We start from the raw sequence: 21314 nt of genomic DNA, 5'->3' as shown, positions 1-21314 counted from the left end.
AGGACAAAGGCAGTAGTTATGGCGGTATAGGCAAATTGGCCCTGTAATTAGACACCGGCAGAGGAGCAAGGCAGCAGTAGTTATGGCGGTAGAGGCAAATTAGCCCTGTAATTAGACACCGGCAGAGGAGCAAGGCAGCAGTAGTTATGGCGGTAGAGGCAAATTAGCCCTGTAATTAGACACCGGCAGAGTAGCAAGGCAGCAGTAGTTATGGCAGTACAGGCAAATTGGTCCAGTAATTAGACACCGGCAGTAAACAGGCATAGGACCAAGGCAGCAGTAGTCATGGTGGTACAGGCAATGCCAAGCGTCCGCACAGCAAGTCGGCGTGAGGTAAATGACGCAATTTCACGAATGCAAGATGGCGTCGGCGAAATCTCGCGAGATTTCGCCGACGTCGTTAACACCTTTTGCCATGTCAACACACACTCCTCTCACCTTTCACCTCCACTCATGTCCACTCACTCTTTCACTCCACATACGTTCCTTTCTCTCACTCCGTTTCTCATACTCACACCGTCATCGTCGCTGCCCCGACATCTTCCTCCGCCGCAGCGATCCAGGATCCAGACGTTCTCCAGGCCGCCGACATGTTCTTGCGGGACGCCATCTTGGATTTCGTGAAATCCTGCGATATTTAAGATGGCGTCGCCGCAACATGTCGCTGGCGTGGACGACATCGGGATCCAAAAAGATGGCGTCGGCGAAATCTCGCGAGATTACGCCGACGCCATTTTGGATCCCGATGTCGCCCACGCCAGCGACATGTTCTTGCGGGACGCCATCTTGGATTTCGTGAAGTCCCGCGATATTCAAGATGGCGTCGCCGCAACAACATGTCGCTGGCATGGGCGACATCGGGATCCAAAATGGCGTCGGCGTAATCTCGCGAGATTTCGCCGACGCCATCTTTTTGGATCCCGATGTCGTCCACGCCAGCGACATGTTGTTGCGGCAACGCCATTTAAATATCGCGGGATTTCACGAAATTCAAGATGGCGTCCCGCAAGAACATGTCGGCGGCCTGGAGAACGTCTGGATCCTGGATCGCGGCGGAGGAAGATGTCGGGGCAGCGACGATGACGGTGTGAATATGAGAAACGGAGTGAGAGAAAGGAACGTATGTGGAGTGAAAGAGTGAGTGGACATGAGTGGAGGTGAAAGGTGAGAGGAGTGTGTGTTGAGGCGGTGTGGTGTGTTGAGGGTTAACGTGCGTGTGTGTGTGGTGACGTCACCGGTTACAACTGGACGGAAGTTGTTACAACCGGAAGCTGGTTAGGGCATTTATTATTATAGATAATGTAAATGCAAAAATACAGAAAAAAAGTGAAACCTAGATATAACAACTTACAATCATCATTTCAACAGTATGGAAATGGGAAACCAAACTTATCAGCAAGATATAGGCAACTGGAATAAGTATACATGCTGAAGACACGCAGGCCACCCTCTGGAGGAAGATATCAATGTAATCCAGTAGGATTCACAGTTACCGCAAGTGTGACAATTCCAGACCAAATACTTTTAACGGCAATTGTTGAAAATCAAAACATCCACGCAAATAGACATAACCATTCATACCCACTGATATGCACGCAAGTGGCGCATGTGGCTCATGGACCCACTGTGCCATGGATCGGACCTACCCTGGAGGAGTGTGACTAAGCAGATACATTGGTGTTCGCTGGAGCCTCTAGTGGTGAGGACAGGCTTGTGCAACAGGTAGCTGCCAGGAGCCACTCCAGAGCCGTGTCCAGCAGTAGCAGCTGATCACAAGAGTCTACGGGTCCCGTTACACATAGCGATGCTCCAGCGATCCCGACAACAATACTACCTTGTAAGGATCGTTGGTACGTCGCTACATGGTCGCAAGTAAGCTGTCAAACAGGCAGATCTACTCAACGACGCAGCAACGATACGGCGATCCGTATAACGACCTCGGCGGTCGTTGGGACCTTGTCACACAGCAGCTATTCTGACGACTCACACCTGCGTCCCTGAGTTCTGAGTTGCCAACGAGGTCGCTCATCATAGCTATGGCGTCAAACACAGCGATGCATGCTGGCCAGCGGGACGCCAATGATCAAAAAATGGCCTAGGACATTCAAGCTCAATCAACGATATCGCAGTGGGGAGCTGGTCGCTGCTATGTGTCATACGTAGCAAGATCGCTGGCGAGGTCGCTGTTGCGTCACCAAACCAGTGACGTTTCAGCGATCTCGCTAACGATCTCGCTATGTGTGAAGTACCCTTTAGCCGTTAATTAGATTTTTAGAAAGGACAGGACTGGGATTGATTTAGACAGGGCGGCAACTTGGGACTGGTTTACACAGGACAGCCACTTGGAAAACAGTTCCCTGATGTGGCCATGAGGTACAGATATCACAGATGCGGTTTCAGGCTATGGACACCACTGGAGCGGACGAAGGAAATAAAAACAATCTATACTGCACTACCTGGACACCGGATAAGGGAAATCTTTATAATAGACTATGAGAATACAGGAATAGTAATACAGACTAGGGACAAGGACCTTGAAACATACAGTTGCACTATCAACACACCAAACACTAACCATAGGGGTGGCTCAGGCAACTCCAAATTGATGAAGGTACCTTTTATACAAGATGCCTCCCAGCTATTGGCTGGGAGACACTTTGAATGTGCACACATTAACTAAATGCCTCCCAGCTGTTAGCATTTTACCATGTGTGCGAGGTGCCCCTTTAAAAAAAAGGGGATGGCGCGCAATAGGCACAAAACCGGAGCACAGTGCGGTGTATACAGGAAAGGAGGGAGCACATGAGGAAGCTGCTGCTGCGGGGCCGAGAGTACGCTGGCGTGCTTGCATAGTGGGAGGGGGGGAACCATGCGGCGCTGCCGGCAGACATAACAGTGCCCCCTACCCCACCTTTACGCCCCCTCTTCTTCAAGCCCCTGAGGACTCCTTGCAGAAAAGATGAAGCCAGAGTCTTCATCCTGAACTCCCACAACCTCTCATCAGGACCACATTCTCTCCAAACCACTGGATGAAAGGTTACATCTTGCACCTTCTCCTTGGTTAGGATGTTCATCACCGGCTAAACAACCTCAGAGCAGAACAAAGGAGATTTGGAAATAGAGACAGGTACCTGGCAACATACAGTTGCACCACCAACACACCTAACACTAATCATAGGGGTTGCTCAGGGACTTCCCAATTGGTGAGGGTGCCATTTATAGAAGATGCCTTCAAGCTATTGGCAAGGAGACACCTTGCATGTGCACGCATTAACTACATGTCTCCTAGATGTTAGCTGGGGGCATTCTACCATGTGTGCGAGCTGACCCTTTAAGAAGAGGGGAGTGTGCGCACTAGGCACACTGCCAGTGCACAGTGCGTCATGCACAGGGAAGGAGGAGGGAGCACGCAAGGAAGCTGCTGCGGCCGGGATGGTGAGTAAGCTGGTGTGCCCACATGGCGAGAGGAGGGGAACCATGTGGAGGTGCCGGCACATGTAACACACTCCTTAACACCCACTCATTATTATTTATTTATATAGCACCATTGATTCCATGGTACTGTACATGAGAAGGGGGTTACATACAAATTACAGATATCTCTTACAGTAAACAAACTAACAATGACAGACTGATAGAGAGGGGAGAGAGAACCTCCTTCACGATGAACCCCTAGAGAAGCAGTACAATACGTAAGATACCAACTGAAGTAAACCCCTTTAACTAATAATTTGGAAGAATGCAACAGCAATTGCAACCTCGGGCTCAAGCTAGAGTGACCAGACCTCCTCACGTTTATTTGACCATTTCCTGGACACACACCTTAAGTAATTTGGAGAAGGGAATACATTTGTTAACTAGATTAAGCCAACGAGAGAACAGAGGAATATCTGTTGACCTCCACAATATTTTGACTACTTTCCTTGCACAAAAAAAGAAGAATGCAAAAGACAAGTTATTTGTAGAAATTCTGGATCAAATCATCCAAGGAAACAAACTTGTGTCTGGGAGAGGACCCCAGTGAACTCAAAATGGGTATGCATTAAGAAGACCGTCTCCGACCAGAATGGTGAGAGCTTGGGACAGGACCAGTTGGCATGCATAAAAAAATTCCTTGAGCTACAGCACATTGAAAGCAAAAATCAGAATCAGAGATGACCATTTTCTCCAGTGGTGTAGGAAACTGTATGTAGGAATTTATATTGTATCTTTTCAGCTCACCAATTCATTGCATAATTTCAGCCTGTATTTGCCGCCCGTCCATCTGTGATTGTCAGAGCAAACCATAACAAAGGCAAAGGACAGAGCGAACTGTAAAGGTGCAAAAGTTAGCTGACTATATGGATGTCATAGAAGATGTCACCTAAGTCAAGCCCAGCATTTGCAAACATAGACGGTGTGCGTAGCCGTGTAGGGAGACGCCCATCGGACCATTCGGTGCCGATTAGCATACATTGAGGAACAAGTTTAAATCTTAATTTTAAAGGTATGTGGGACATAGAGGGGTTGTAGTGAAGGGACAGGAGACATTTGCATCATTGTGCAGCTGGTTTATTTTGGGAACATCTGGTGATAAATTCCCTTTAACTTTTATGCAGGGTAGAAAAAAAATCTTGGCTATGGTTTTGTACAACTGTGTAGGTAATCCTACATGGAGATGATTACAGTGCTGAGTCTTGGCCTCTACCGTGTGGCATAAATACAAAGTGACACCAATATGCAAGTTCTAGATTTCCCTGCTGTGTATATTGGTGGAACCAAACTTTGCCAATCCAAGGAAGTAGCATAGAGATTACAACTAGAGGTAGTCTGTTATTACACTACCTCTACCAACTCCACCAGTACACATGAATATTCGGCAGAGCATTCATGTTCCTCACGAGGGAGCGCCGATTTATCTACCAGTACTTATCGCCAGGAAGAACAAAAAAATGAGGCGTTTGAATACAACTATAAATGAAATCATAGATTATTCAACTGAAAGATAAAATAATATTATAAATGGGAACTTACTGAAAAGTCGTCCTCAGGAAATAATACAAGATCCTTCAGAGGGTCGTTGGAATAACTATTTTCTAGTTCTGTAATGGCGGACTCGTAATCCAATGGCTCTAAGAGTTTAGGCTTCTCATGCTGCAAGATAAAAAAAAAAACATCATCAGGGTAGATATATAATAAGAGCTACAGGAAACACTTCCGGAAGTAAAGTAAGCTTTTTATGTAGGTGCAATAAATCAGATACTTTACTCTTTTATGCCACCATCCTCTTTTCCAAAAGGAGCTTTAATCAAGCAGCAATGAAAATGTAACAACAGCTCCAGAAACGGAATTATTCCTTAATTATTCATGTAGGATTATAGGGCAGGATTTTCAACAAGGTTCTCCTATTATTAGGATTCAATGAAACTATTAATGGGAGCAGAGCCCTGATGAGCACACAGTCATTGGCATGAAAACTAATGTAATCAGTATAAACGGAAGACGCGACTGTCACAATAATATGAGATCTGTGGATCTTATTAGAGCCTGGTCACAATGTGATACGTCACGAGATTAATGATGGCTAATGTGACAATGATAACAGGCATATTATTCATGTGACTATTGACTATACCATATTTTTTACAATTACATTTGGAAAACAGCACAATTCTTCTAAATAAAATATTCTGCTTCTGCTAAAAATGTAGCCGCTGACCACAAAAGAAGGATGTGTTGTTTTATATGTAATGAATATAAGAATAACCATCATTTTTATTTTTATTACATAAATGAACAGTACACATGAAAATAAGAAACTTTGTAATACATCTTATCATAGAAATCTGCTTCTATCTCCTCCAGGATTGTTCTTTTACTCTCAAAATTCTCAATTCACTGGTAAAATCTGTACTCAGTGAAGATGGTTACATTACTGAGATATGAGATGGCATTTAGTGCTGGTAATATTCCATGCAGATGGGGAAGAGAAGTGAGGAGCTCAGCCTCTAGCTGCTTCTCCCTCCTCCCACCTTCTCCATAGAATCTTAAGAGTAAAGACTGTCACATCCTATATTAGTAAGGTAAAAATCTATCTTCACTGTAAACAGATTTTACTTGTGAATTGAGAATTCTGAAAATGAAAGATCCGTCCTGGAGTAGAAAGAAGCAGATTTGTGTGATAGGATATATTATAAAAGTTGCTTATTTTCATGTGCATTATAGATTTATGAAATAAAAATGTAACTGCTTCACAAAATTATATATTTATATATAAAATTAGATAATAATACTAAATACCTTCTGTGAAGAAAAGTGAAGAAATAATTCCATGTCAATCATTTGTATCCTATTTGGCATGGGAGTATAAAAACCCAAGCAGCAACAGGGGAGGTCAAGAGTCAAAGGGCTGTGAGAGACAGAACTCACCCCTTAACCAGCTCAGAGTAGAACAAAGGGCTTGCTGCCATATAGAGACTATGCAGTCAAAATTGCTTTGTCAGCTATCTATCCAAAATAGTTATGGAGATACTTTAGGTCCTAGCCATACATCGTGTATATTTCCGAGATCTCTGGATAAGACCAAATGCCTTCCAGGGTCTCGATCCGTTCTCGCACCTATGGGTATGGCGTTACATAGAACAGCTACTAGAAGTCAGGTAGTAAAGCTGTGTTTGGTCTTAAAGTGTAGAAGTACTGGCCGGACCTGATGGCACCAGAACCACCACCCTAGGACCGTTCAGAAAGGAGTAATGATCTTTCAAAGATTTTTGAAGATTTAACTTCATACCTCCAAGGAAGTAGAATAAGGACAATACTGTGGGTGGAAATGGATGTGACCAACCAAGGGATTAAATGCTTCTGCAGAGCTTAGCCTAGTGCTCTTTCTCTGGGGAGGTCACGATGACATATCGTGTGAGGAGAAGTCAAGTCAAGGGACCACAAGCCTCCCATGTGGCAGCACCTCCCCCTCAAGCTAGGCCTTTCATCTACTCGTAACTGACCCATATATTCTGCATATTGCAAATATTGCGTATTTGCATATGTGAACATTATATATATAGGACTATTGTGTATAGAGTGTATTGTCTAGTGTTCCCTTAAGGAGATTAAATAAATAATTTTCCCTTGGGCTGCTAATTTATCTTAATCTACGAATCCACACCGTTTCTCATTTTAATTTTCCATGCTACAAGGGATGGTTTCTCACACAATATAATTCTTATTAACGGACCAGGCTTATATCAAACGAGGAACTGGTGGCAGTTCTAGTGGACTGATAAGGTTCTGCTTTACTGGGGCTAGTGAAAGGAGCCTCTCAGCCTGTTAGGGTAGTGGGCGAGTGTGGTGCCATATCAGTGATTGCGTAGGCCACCTCTCACTCCCTGTGCCTACCTGGGCTCGTGTGGACAGGGGGTGTCTGTGTAAAACTGTGCCAATTGTGGGGGTATGGAATGTCACATTGGTGCAAATGAGCAGACCATACCACATAATCTCGTTGATGTGAAAGTGACGTCAGGTGAGGTGTCAAGGTGCGGGTTCATCACATGTGGTGGCAGGGGAGGGATTCTGCGTGATCTCTCTGGTATCATCCATCACACCTTCATTTCTATGGCCATTAAAAGAGTTAAATGAAGCAGGCAAAACGTACAGAAGGCTAAGGCTTCCTTGAAGAATAATGACCCTACAAGTATGAAGCTGAATAAAATGATATTCTGGTATCTGCAATCTGACGTCTTATTCCAGTGAAATCCACATTTTTCTTAATGTACTGTATAAATTAGCTGTAAATATCTATGGGCCGGACACTGATCTGCACAAGAATCTGCCTCCAGAGATAATAAATTAAAGAAAGTATTACTAGAGTGAGACATGTAGATCAGGAGAGCAGACTGTCAGTCAATAAACGTCTCACACTGGTAACCTTTTATTTAAAATAAGTGCTGGAGGCAGATTCTGAGGGAGATCAGAGTCCGGCCCATAGATCGTAACAGGTCATTTACATATTACGAAAAACGTGTGTTTCTCTAGAATAAGACATTCATATCAAGGTATCATTTTATTCAGCTCCATATGACCTACATGCCCATATAAACCCCTTAGACGGATCCTACTGACATATTCCCTCTAAGCCAGAAGCTCTGCCAGTAGTCCCCACTATATCAGCAGTAGTTCCCACTCAGCAATTGACAGGAAAGTCCTGGCATCTATCCAAATTGCTTCTCAAGCATGTCCCAGGGTCTAGTGGTTCCCTCAGTAGGGGAGCGAGGGCAGAGATTTATTGGAGGAGAACAATACTGTATCTCCAAAAACACCCACCAATAAAATCACAATTACTTGTTTGCTAAGGATTGAACGCTGCGTACAGCCGCAGCGTCCACATGTTACAGCATAGTGGAGGGGATTTTATGAAATCCCGTCTCCACTATGCGTACAAAGACACGAGTGACACACCCACGAAACCGGACATGCGGCGCGTCTTTATAGATCGCAGCATGTCTATTTATCTTGCGGAGACGCTCCTTCTCTGCAAGATAAATAGCCCACAGTCTATGGATAGGATGCGGTGATTCCGCATTTGTTCAATGAAAAAGGGGGCAGCGCTTTGGGCGGAGCGGGCTTTCCACTGTGTCCAAAGCGCTGCTACTATGCAGCATGGAAACATACTCTAAGGCATCTTTTAAAAAAAATACTTATAGCAAATTTTCAACAAAGTCAACATTCAAGTTACATATGATGTGGTACAAAAATAAATGTACTTCTACCCAGCCAAAATGTAAGTATAGAGGTGTGAGCATGAAAAAAGTGAGAAGCAGAAGTGCATGCAAGCTGTAAGAATTAGTGAGAACCTCAGTTACTCAGTTATTTAGGGTACATTTTGGGTCATCACTTTGGGGCTCTTCAAATTACTTCCTTCCTCCTTCAGATGTTGGCTTGTAAACTAAATGGGGCATCCAAAAGCTCCATACCAGCATGTGTGCACTTATTCAATTGTAGTGACCTTTTGATGGTTGATAATTACAGAGATTGACACCCTGTTTGCTTAATGATAAATCATATCAAATTTTACCTTCTACCACAGTAATATTGTCAGAGCGCCATTTAAATAGTGGTGGCATAGGTATCATCTATGTCTCGAGAGAATTATGAATGTTTTACCTATAAATCAGAATTATAGCCCCTTATTGATAATGCAGGATACCTTTGTGTATAGATTGATAATTACAGATTATAAATACACACTGTAGAATATTTTTAGCAGAAAATAACAAATGAAAGTAAGTGGAGCTCGGGACACCTAGTCTTAAGTAAAAATGTTCAAACTTTATTAGACGTCCATTTTATTAAAATCTGTGAACTGGTGAAGGCATAGTCACTGATACATTTCAGGAGCACAAGGGTGCCTTAGTCAGTATCTACAAATACCTACAGTATCTATGTATATGGCCGTGTGGTGTAGTGACCACTATGTCCGCTAGGGGGCGCTGTGTGGGTGTCCGAGGACGGGCCTACAGGCATATCCATTGTGGTAATGGGTATAGGATGCTGAATGGCCGTTATGTGTTCCAAGGTAGGTGGCCTTGGGATGGAAGCTTGAATATGTGTGTTGATCAGCAGAGGCACTGCTGAGCTGTTGTTACACTGTGTCAGCGAGACCTACGGTACTTACAAACCCACCTAGGGGTGGTGTCTAGAACGCCTTAATAGAGTGTATGAATGCTTGTAGGACCTGTGATGAGGTCATAGCCATGTGACCCGGTGGGCATGGCTACGGACCATATAAGGTAACCAAAGTAGGTCACAAGAGAGAGAGCGCATGGATCTGATTGAGCCATGTGGAAGGTCCCGGCAGGCCTATGTGGAGGAAGGTGTGCTACCTTCCTGAAGACCACGTGATGAGGCTGCTGACCCGGTGAGGCCTGTGGATATTGGCTGTTTGTGAGGACAGATAAGCCTCCTGTGTTTGCTGAGGCTCCAGGACTGAGCCTGAAATCATGGACACTTAGGCTGAGTTCACACGTGGCGTTTTTTTCGCGTTTCCGCGGCTGTTTTAACCGCGCGATTTTGCCGCGAAAACGCGAAAAATAAGCATCCCATGCATTCCTATGGGATTCCGCAATGCTGTGCTAATGCTGCGGTTTTTACCGCGGCGGAATCGCTTCGCGGTAAAAACCGCAGCATGCTCATTAATTTGCGGAATCGCGGCGATCCCGCACCCATAGGAATGCATTGTTCCGCTTATTTCCCGCATGTGGCTGTGCACAACATGCGGAAAGTAAGCAGAACAATTGCGGATGGTACCCATGGTCCGGAGGAGAGGAGACTGTCCTCCGGGCTTTGGGTACCATATCCCTGTAAAAAAAAGAATTTAAAAATCAAAAATATTGTTATTCTCACCCTCCGGCGTCCCGCGCAGCCTTCCCGCTTCTCTTCACGCTCCCGTTCCCAGTAGTCCTTTGCGAAAATGCCCGCGATGGCGTCCGATCTCGCGGGATCGCGAAGTCTCGCGGTCATTCGCGCGACGTCATCGCGAATTACCACGAGACGTCGCGATCCCGCGAGAACTGACGTCATCGCGGGCATTTTCGCAAAGGATTACTGGGAACGGATGCGCGGGACGTCGGAGGGTGAGAATAACACCGTTTTTTATTTTTTTTTACATTTTATCTTTTACTACTGATGCTGCATAGGCGGCCTCAGTAGTAAAAAGTTGGTCACACTCGTCAAACACTATGTTTGACGAGTGTGACCAACCTGTCAATCAGTTCTCCAAGCGATGCTACAGATCGCTTGGCGAACGCTAGCATTTTGCAAGCTAATTACGCTTGCAAAATGCTAGTTTTTCCACGGGAAAATCGCGGGAATTTAAAATGCGATTTTCCCGCGGACTGGAATTCCGGAATTCTCGCGGTAATTTCCGCGAGAGTTCCGGTACGTGTGCACTTAGCCTTATGCTTGCTTTCGCCTGAGCTAAAGGCTATTCCTTATGTTATGTGCTGCTTTATGGGTTATGAAGCAATAAACCCTGTGAACTTTGAAAAGGAACATGCCTCCTGATTGACTCCCATGGCTCCTGAGCGAGTCGAATCCCTACAATTGGTGACAGACTGCGGGCAGCGGTTTAAAGAAGCACATGTTGCCGTACTGGCGGCTCTGAGCCAGGAGAGCAGACGGTCTGGAAAATCGTGAGTAATACTGACCGAGGACAGAGAAAGTGACTGTATTGATATTTGTGGGATACCTCTGAAAAGAAGAGGCATCCAGGAACCTGTGTGCCGTCACCAACAGGTAACAGACAGGAGTCTGTGGTATGCTGACCGTGGTCAGGGAAAGACTATTTGAGAAGTCGCTATAGGGTGCCTCTGTGGATGAGAGGTACCCGGGAACCTGTGTGGCTGACACCAGCAGGTAACGGACAGGAATCCGTGTTGCACTGACCAGGGTCAGTGAGAGACTGTGCATGAGTTTTTTTTTCTCTCTCTCTCTTTATAAGAGCTGAAGGTGTTGCTTTGACTCAGCGGGGTTACAAAGTTTTTCAAGGTAGCTTGCTGTGGCTCAGTGGGATCACGAAGGTGACAAGTGGCTAGCGCTAACTCGGCGGGGTTACGAAGATTGCGGTGGATCGGCGGGTCCACGAAGACGGCGCAGCAGAAGCTGCAGTGACACCAGCAGCTGCTTGTGAGCGACAGCCGGAGGTACAGGTGATTTGTGACAGCAGGAGCTGTGGCAGCGTCAGAAGGAATTGGTGTGGTGTCGTGCTTAAAGGGCCAGTACCAGCCCAAAAAGACTTAAACTGTACTGTGTGAACTGTGGCATAAGAAGTTCTGCAGAACAGACATGGGGAAATCCCGAAAGGGGGCGGTGGCCCAAATCGGGGTGGCAGCCCAAAAGTGGGAGGAGTCCCAAAAGGGGGCGGTGACCCAAATTGGGGTGGTAGCCCAAAAGGGGGCGAAGTCCCAGAGGGGGAGGTGACCCAAATTGGGGTGGTTCAGGAAATGGCAGCACTGGTTGCCTCAGTGGGTATGTCTGGGGAACCGCAGTGTGTGTGTATGAGTTTTGAGGAGTGCGGCATGTATTTTCTTGATAACGATGGGCCACAGGTGTGTACCATGATGCTGCACCGGGAAGGAATCCCTGGTAGGCTGGACTCAAAGAGTCAGGTGACTCTGACAGGAGCTCCTCTCGTTTTATCTCTGACCGAGAAAAACGTCAGGGTTTGCTGCGACCATAATAATAATAAATTTTATTTTTATAGCGCCGACATATTCCGCAGCACTTTACATTTCAGAGGGGATTTGTACAGACAATAGACATTACAGCATAACAATAATCACATACAGTAGATTATAACAAATACCAAGAGGAATGAGGGCCCTGCTCGCAAGCTTACAGTCTATGAGGAAAGAGGAAGACACGAAAGGTGGGTGGTAACAGTTGCCCTGATTGTATGGACCAGCCATAATGTTAAGTGTGTGACAGTACAGACGGCTAATGGATGCATAAAGCATGTGGGAACATGATGCGGGAAATCTGGTTATGGTAAAACTTTTGGCTGTGCCACACAGGGATAGATTAGGTTAATGTGTTGAGGCGATAGGCCAGTCTGAATAAATGCGTTCATAAATGGGGTCATTGTGAATTATACGGTAAACAGAGTTATGATTGAGATGACAAAGAGGAAGTGTCAAGGTGGTAATATGCCACCAAACTTAGTTCATACCTTTGAGAGGGGCCGAGATTTTGTCATGTTTGATGCCGTATGGTTGGACGATGAAGACGTTTCAACTGTGGGGCCATCAGACACTGAGACAGTGACGCCTCCTAAAGTGGACAGGTCAAAGGTAGAACCGACCAGAGGAAAAGGTACATCTGCCCAACTTACGGACCTGACGTCTCGTGACATGACGGATGGTGGGCTGGGAGATGAGACTGACCCAGTGGTACCCTTTGACAATATAATTAAAGAGGTAGTGGTGCGACGCGTGCTGGCCAAAAGAGAACAAGATCATGAGATACAGTTAATAAAGGAGACAGTGGAAGAACATCTCGAACGAGAAAGAATCCTGAGACAAATGGCCGAGCACAGGGTGGAAGGGCTTGAGAAAGAAGTCTTGGAGCTCAGAGGTCACCTGTCAACGTGGCAAAATGTGAACAAGACCCTTAGGGAAGAGATGGAAGAACTCAGAGGCGTAGTAAAAGGTCTTCTGCGGGAGAAGAGCTTGGACAGAGATGTACAGCGGCTGGGTCTGACTGGTGGTGGAACGGAGCTGCCGGTGCTCGTCTTGGCAGAGGGTCGTGAAGAGATGAGATCTTGTGAAGTTGGGGAGCTAAGAGCTGAACAAGATATTCCCCCGGTTGGGACAACTGTATTAAGGGAAGTGTCCATGGGGAACCCAGAGCCGTCTGTCCAGGATGAGAGCAAGTCCACGACCTTCAAGTGCGTGATGGAGGTACCCGAAGACGTGCGAGAAGCATGTGCCAGCGAGGGTGTGCATGAGACCTTTAAAAAGGCAGTAAAGGCCTATAGTGTGAACTGGGCACCAGAGACAGACCAGTTGGTGATACTGGCAGAAACAGAAGACACAGAGAGAAGGGTGGCTGTCCTGAAGGAGATGCACCTACAATGTCTTCGCACAAAACAGATGCTCGTGGTGCGTAATAGGAAAGCCGCTCGACGTCTGGAGCTTGCGAGGGAGGCTCAAAGGCGGCTGGGCTTTGTGGAAGACATAATTCCGGTAACCAGAAATCTGGTGGGGAAAGTCGTTGGCAGACTTGGAAAGGTGATGCCGGAGATGGTAAATCGATCCAGTGTGAAGAGAGTGAGGATCCCACCTGCTGGGGAAATCCAGGTAGCTGTTGAAGATGACATGGTTCCAGTCATTGTGGTTGGCTCGATGGAAAGCATTGGGAACTTTCGCATGCTCCTGGAATATCGGGTAGCGTACCTGAAGGAGATAGAGCAGCTAAGACAGGATCGACTGCAGATGAATTAGCAGATACAGAACGTCAGGTGGCATCCACCTCCAACCCAAGGTGTAAGGACCCGAAGGGATCCTCCAAATAATGAAAGGACAGGTAGTCAAAGGCAAAAACGTCGAGAGTCCACAAGTGGCAGTTCTAATCATAGTAGCATAGGCACGAGACCCGGTGGTGGACGTAGCGACAGGGGGTCAGACTCAGACCAGCCAGTTAGCCCAACTGGACGTGGGACTCATGACCGTACAAACCGGGAGAGCAGGCCAGTGAGAAAAAGGTCAGGTGACGGAGCGCACTGCAGACAGGTGGAGACTAAAGAGTGTCTGGTCACACTGACGGACGTTGACGGGAAGGCCAAAGCCCAAGGCCGAGATACTGACCGCTGGGGGCGGGGGAGGCCTAACGTAAATATGATGCAGTAAGACTACCGAAACAGACGGAGATGATCCTCTCGACTTGTAGGACAAGGTGACATGGGTGCCCGGTCTCGAGATCCCTGGGTAATGTCATGTGTTCATCCCCACAAGTTTGAACAGAGGGGGAAGTATGTGGTGTAGTGACCACTATGTCTGCTAGGGGGCGCTGTGTGGGTGTCCCAGGATGGGCCTACAGGCATATCCATTGTGATAATGGGCATAGGATGCTGAATGACCGTTATGTGTCCCAAGGTAGGTGGCCTTGGGATGGAAGCTTGAATATGTGTGTTGATCAGCAGAAGCACTGCTGAGCTGTTGTTACACTATGTCAGCGAGAGCTACTTACAAACCCACCTAGGGGCGGTGCCTAGAACACCTTAATAGAGTGTATGAATGCTTGTAGGACCTGTGATGAGGTCATAGCCATGTGACCCTTTGGGCGTGGCTACGGACTATATAAGGTAACCAGAGTAGGTCACAAGAGAGAGAGCGCATGGATCTGATTGAGCCATGTGGAAGGTCCCGGTAGGCCTATGTGGAGGAAGGTGTGCTACCTTCCTGAAGACCACGTGATGAGGCTGCTGACTCGGTGAGGCCTGTGGATATTGGCTGTATGTGAGGACGGTTAAGCCTCATGTGTTTGCTGAGGCTCCAGGACTGAGCCTGAAATCACGGACACTTATGCTTGCATTCGCCTGAGCTAAATGCTATTCCTTGTGTTATGTGCTGCTTTGTGGGTTATGAAGCAATAAACCCTGTGAACTTTTAAAAGGAACGAGCCTCCTGATTGACTCCCGTGGCTCCTGAGCGAGTCGAATCCCTACAGCCGATTATAGACTGCATAGTTACTCCTTCCAAAAAATAATATTCAGATTTTCACCTGCAAACTAATAATGCCCAAACCAGTTGACTTCATCAATTGAGTCAGTGTGAAAGGTGTATGACCCAATCTGTATAATTTGTATAGTCCAACAATATTGGATCATTAGAGATATGGATCCCATTGATCAACTGATTAGCTTCTTTGCTTACACAGTTGTGGCTGCGTCGGGTACTGCAGCTCTTTTTATTTGCTGTAATTCCTATTCAGCCTACCGGTGGTTAATTTAAAGGGAACCTGTCAGCAGGATTGTGCACAGTAACCTACAGACAGTGATAGGGCCCCGTCACACATAGCGATCTCGCTAGTGAGATCGCTGCTGAGTCACAAGTTTTGTGACACAACAGCGATCTCACCAGCGAGATCGCTGTGTGTAACAGCGATCAGCGACCGCCCCCCCTGCCCGTATCGCTGATGGCTGTAGGAAACCGCTGGACATTTCTTTTGTTGCTGGTCTCCCGCTGGCCAGCACGCATCGCTGCGTGTGACAGGTGGGAGACCAGCGATCTGCTGGTATAACTAACGTACACATCGGGTATCCAAGGGACGTGCGTCCCTTAGATATCCAATGTGTACATTAGTTACCAGCGCGCTGATGCAGGGAGCTGGTAACTAACGTACACATCGGGTATCTAAGGGACGCACGTCCCTTGGATACCCAATGTGTACGTTAGTTACCAGCTCCCTGCATCAGCGCGCTGGTAACTAACGAACACAGCGACGTCGCACGCTCGGCGTCGCTGTGCTGATCGCTGGTGAAGCTGTCTGTGTGACAGCTCACCAGCGATCACATAGCGACTCACCAGCGATCCTGACATGTTGATATCGTTGTCGGGATTGCTGGTGAGTCGCTATGTGTGACTCCAGCTTTAGATTGGTCCCATTACTGATTACAATGATAACTTTGTTGATGAAATCTGTCTTGTGGTTGTTGTTTAATCTTTATTTGTAGTTTTCAGTTAATGAGATTCTCTGGCTCTGGGCGGACTGTGGGCTGGACTTTATGTGGTGCTCTTCTTACATATTCATCTGTATGGCTACTGTCAGGTCAATGATCCTTCACTGCCCTGCACCCTATTTTACATACTGAATATTATATGTATTGCAAAAAAAATCACCTTCAGCAGGCAGGAACCGGCAGCACCGCCTGCGCTGCAGCATGATCGCATGCATAATGTGCATTTAATTATTTTACTTGCTGGTATAAATAAACTCAGAAAAAAAAAGATTCTGTGTCAAAATGGCGCCAACCGGGCTTGCGCAGTAGCGTCTATCGGTGATTCAATAGATGCTACTGTGCAGGCCCGGCGACGCCATCTTGCTAGAGAAAAAAAAACTGTCTCCACCAAAATAGTGCCGCTGGCATCTGCGCAACAACATCCATCCATCTACTACTGCTCAAGCACAGCCGGTGCCATTTTGACACAGCATTTTTTTTTCAATTTATTTATACCATCAAATAAAATAATTCCCTGAAGAAGGAATCCGAGAATTCCGAAACGCGTAGGAAAGCAAGTTTTCTCTGGCCCCTACAGCGCTCCGTAGCGCTCTGTTGCCTGTCACGTGATCTATCATGTGCCTGTGAAGTCACGCAAGGTCCTGTAGCGTTCCTGGTCCTTGCAGGCCTGCCTTCTAAAGCGGCGTCTGTAATCAACACAGTCTGCAGCTGCTCATCTCTAGCTGCACGCTAGTCACCGGCCGGGACAGCGGCACATATGGAGATTGCACTTTTATTCACCTGAGACACTAGTTATTGGTAGGCTACTGACCACCATTGGAAAAGGACCCTTCATCTACCTCGCCACCAAGAATCCTTTTCCAGGACTACTGCCTTTTATGCCATTCAAGCATCATTCAAGGTAATTCATCCCTCGTTGTGTTCAGTATTGGATTTGTTGGCATTACTATATTTATCCATTGAACCTGTGTACATTATTTTAGCGCAAGTTACATATATATATTTTTAAATAAAATAATTAAATGCACATTATACAGTGTGTATGGAAAGTATTCAGACTCCTTTAAATTTTTCACTCTTTGTTTCATTGCAGCCATTTGTTACATTCAAAAAAGTTAATTTTTCTCTCATTAATGTACACTCTGCACCCCATCTTGACTGAAAAAAAAAACAGAAATGTAGAAATTTTTGCAAATTTATTAAAAAAGAAAAACTGAAATATCACATGGTAATACGTATTCAGACCCTTTGCTCAGTGTTGAGTAGAAGCACCCTTATGAGCTAGTACGGCCATGAGTCTTCATGGGAATGATGCAACAAGTTTTTCACACCTGGATTTGGGGATCCTCTGCCATTCTTCCTTGCAGAGCCTCTCCAGTTCCGTCAGTTTGGATGGTAAACCTTGGTAGACAGTTATCTTCAGGCCTCTCCAGAGATGCTCAATTGGGTTTAGGTCAGGACTCTGGCTGGGCCAGTCAAGAATGGTCACAGAGTTATTCTGAAGCCACTCCTTTGTTAATTTAGCTGTGTGCTTAGGGTTATTGTCTTGTTGGAAGGTGAACCTTCGGCCAAGTCTGAGGTCCAGAGCACTCTGGAAGAGCTTTTCATCCAGGATATGTCTGTACTTTTCCTCATCAGGTTTCCTTCAATTGCAACCAGTCGTCCTGTTCCTGCAGCTGAAAAACACCCCCATAGCATGATGCTGCCACCTCCAAGTTTCACTGTTGGGATTGTATTGGGCAGGTGATGAGCAGTGCCTGGTTTTCTCCATACATACTGCTTAGAATTATCACCAAAAAGTTCTATCTTCGTCTCATCAGACCAGAGAATCTTATATCTCATAGTCTGGGAGTCCTTCGTGTGTTTTTAGCAAACTCTATGCGGACTTTCATATGTCTTGCATTGAGTAGAGGCTTCTGTCGGGTCACTCTGCCATAAAGGCCTGACTATTGGAAGGCTGTAGTAATAGCTGACTTTGTGAAACTTTCTCCCTACTCCCTACTTTCCGCACCTACTGTACATGCCATCATGCTACAGCGCAGGCGCAGCCTGCTTGCTAAAAGTGATTTTTTTTTTTCAATACTTATTATATTCAGTACGTAAACTAGGGGACAGGTCATTGAGGGATCAGTGACCTGTCAGAAGCCATACTGGTGAACAGCTAATCAGAGCACCACATGAAGACTCCCCACAGGCCGCCCCGAATCACGAGAATATCATTAACTCAAAACTATAAATAAAGATTAAACAACAACCACAAGAAGGATTTCATCAACTAAGGTATCATTTTAGTCTGTATAACGACTCCAGCCTTACACTGTCTGTAGGTTACTGTGCACTAACCTGCTTACAGGATTCCTTTAAGAGTCGTGCCCTCATCGATGAAATAATGATGGCCTGAGTTCACACTGTTCTAGCATAGTATGTCAGAAACTTACAAAATCTAAAGTAATAATGGTAAAGCATATTAATCTTTCACTTTATATATTGCACAGTGAAAGCCTACCGCAGAACGTATTCCCAAACTTGGATTTCTAAAGTCTGGAGTCATGTCTCCAGTTACTACAACTTTACATTAGTGATTTCATAGAAAATACCGGAGCTTGTTTCTCAGGAGTCTTATAATAAATTAGTTCTAGTGCTAGTGCCAAGTCTAACCCCCATCTATATTTATTAGATCATTCATTCATTTTTCAGCAAAATATCCAAAGGCATTTCTTTCATCGTGCTTGTGATTGTGTTTAATAAACGTTTGCATTTTTAGCGCATTTTTGTCACCTTTTGTTATGTGTCCCCCTTTTATTATGTCCTCCCCATTTCCTCATAGATTATAAGCCTCCACTCCTCCTGTAACTGTGGAGCTACCTGTTACTTTGTAATGTCTTGTCTGTACTTGTCCCCACTAACTGTAAAGTGCTGTGGAATACGTTCTATATTTTATATAAAACTATTATCATGTTATATTAAATAAAACTTTGCTTTTCATACTTCCTGGAATTTGGCTTTGACAAATCTTGATTGATACAGTCATGTGTGGTTGATGTGTTTTTACCTGAAGACTTTCCACATCTAATGCAATTGGGGAAAATGTACACATAACAGTGTTCCCGCAACAGAAATGAACATGTTGTGTATTTCAAACACACACAGCAGGTTCTAAAAAAACAAGCAGACTGGGCATTAGATTTCCATAAATTCCATCCAGCTTTCTGGAACTGTTATAATTGAGTATCTTCGATGTGCTTGAAAAAACTTGCGAGACTGCTACGTCATCAGAGGTCATTCACGCAATGCATCCCTGGGAACGGAAGTTGCCGCCAGCCCCACTGGCGAGCAGGAGGCCTCCGGGGGCCGACAGAGGGTAAATATATCCCGATTTTTCTTTTATTTTAATTCTATTTTTACAGGGATATGGTACCCAGGACATGGAGGAGTCTCCTCTCCTCCAGACCCTGGGTACCATCCACACATGAAGCGCTCACTTTACGCATGTGGCTATGCCCACCATGCGTAAACTGAGCATTTCAATGCAATCCTAAGGTGGCGGAAACGCCGCGATTCCGCAGGATTAATGGACATGCTGCGGATTTTTCCACTATGCAATTCCGCAGCGGTAAAAGCCGCAGTATGGGCACAACAATTGCAGAATCCCATAGGATTACATGGGAATGCGTTTTTAAGCGTTTTTTAAGCGTTTCCGAAGCGGCAAAAACGCGGCGGAAATGCTTAAAAAATGCAACGTGGGCACACAGCCTAACTGACCCATGCAATTATCAGACTGACACACAGAACCAACCTGATGGAAAACAAAGTTATTCCAGCAAGCAAGTCTATTTTTTATATAGTCTGTTTAATCCATATCGTACAGTAGGAAAATTAGACTTCCATAATATTTACCTGACTATTGTTAAGTAGCGGCATCGATGCTTATATGGCCGACACAGTGATCAAGATATGAAATACCCAGTGCTGGGATATTTAGTAAAGAAAGGAGTGAATTCAGTGCAATGTGGAGGAGTCATGGAGGGACACATCCCCTTCTGTCTCCCTGGAATGTGCATCCAGAACATATGGCGGAGAATATTCAACACAATGTTGGCCTCCCTCCAGCGCATGGCTTTACTGAGCATTAAATTAATATTACATATCACAGCTTTTAAATTATTTTCCTAATGACAGCGCTGGTAAAACATTTCAACACTTGCCATGTGCTTTTGCCATATGTGTGGGTGAAGCAATTGAAAAATTCGATTTTATGAAATCCCTCACTAGCATAGTCTCAATATGTGAGTGCAAGATCAAAAAGTTTCATCGCTTCACTAAGAATTCAGAAAAATCCTTACACAGTATTTCCTAATGCAAACAGACTCTGAAGGGGGCATGAGGCTGAGTAAGTGCCATCACCCCCGTAAGAGCTGCACTCAGTGTCCTACTGTATGTGATTCTTGGCAAGGGTTTAGCATCAGAAACTCAGACCACTTGTAGCATCCCCCGGGGATTTAACATGACCAATTTTCTTGGCAGAAAAAGCAACAGCTGATATCATCCAAAAATGACTATGATTTTGTATATTATACAGAATTTTTTTAGCACTTTAAAGCAATCCACACCAAAATACCTATAAGGATGATGCTCAGCAAAGAATAATGCACCATGGTTAGAAGAGTAAAGTATACGTACATAACAAACTGGTCATTATGGTGCTAATACTGTATGTAGGACCAATACAGGACCAATCGCAAAAAAATTTAACATAGGAAGAGCAAGAAGGAGGCGATCAAACAGGTCCAATGTAATATAAAATTGAAAGACTTTATTTATTCTTACATCAAAAACAAGTAACTGGGGGAGAAAAGTGCATACGAGTGTCAAAACATCCAAAGGATGCAAGATGCATGCAAAAGGTAGTTCCACCTTCGTCAGGGGCAACGCCGAAACGCACGTTGGGGTGGATGCAGGTGCTGTGGAGTCACCTGATATACTTACTTGGGTAAGATAAAGGATCTATATTGCTCTGATGGTGCTTCTGGGCTAATTACAGCAAGGAACTATATGGTATATATTCTGTTACCTAGGTTTGTGTTAATACTATCATCTTTCATGG

The 21314-nt window shown here is 45.3% G+C and overlaps 1 protein-coding gene across 6 annotated transcripts in view; it reads right to left on the bottom strand.

Moving 5' to 3' along the window:
- DOCK10 (dedicator of cytokinesis 10) overlaps window positions 1-21314 on the bottom strand; it is a 387536-nt gene that overhangs the window by 282599 nt on the left and 83623 nt on the right. For all 6 annotated transcript variants that reach the window (XM_073579093.1, XM_073579089.1, XM_073579094.1 and 3 more), the window contains exon 2: window positions 5014-5133. In XM_073579093.1, the coding sequence (XP_073435194.1) occupies window positions 5014-5133 (120 nt within the window). The remainder of the gene's footprint in view (window positions 1-5013; window positions 5134-21314) is intronic.

The sequence above is a fragment of the Dendrobates tinctorius genome, unplaced genomic scaffold, assembly GCF_039654945.1.
Source record: "Dendrobates tinctorius isolate UK_male_01 unplaced genomic scaffold, ASM3965494v1 ptg000060l, whole genome shotgun sequence".
Taxonomy (NCBI): Eukaryota; Metazoa; Chordata; class Amphibia; order Anura; family Dendrobatidae; genus Dendrobates; species Dendrobates tinctorius.
This window is presented reverse-complemented; position numbering and strand designations above follow the sequence as displayed.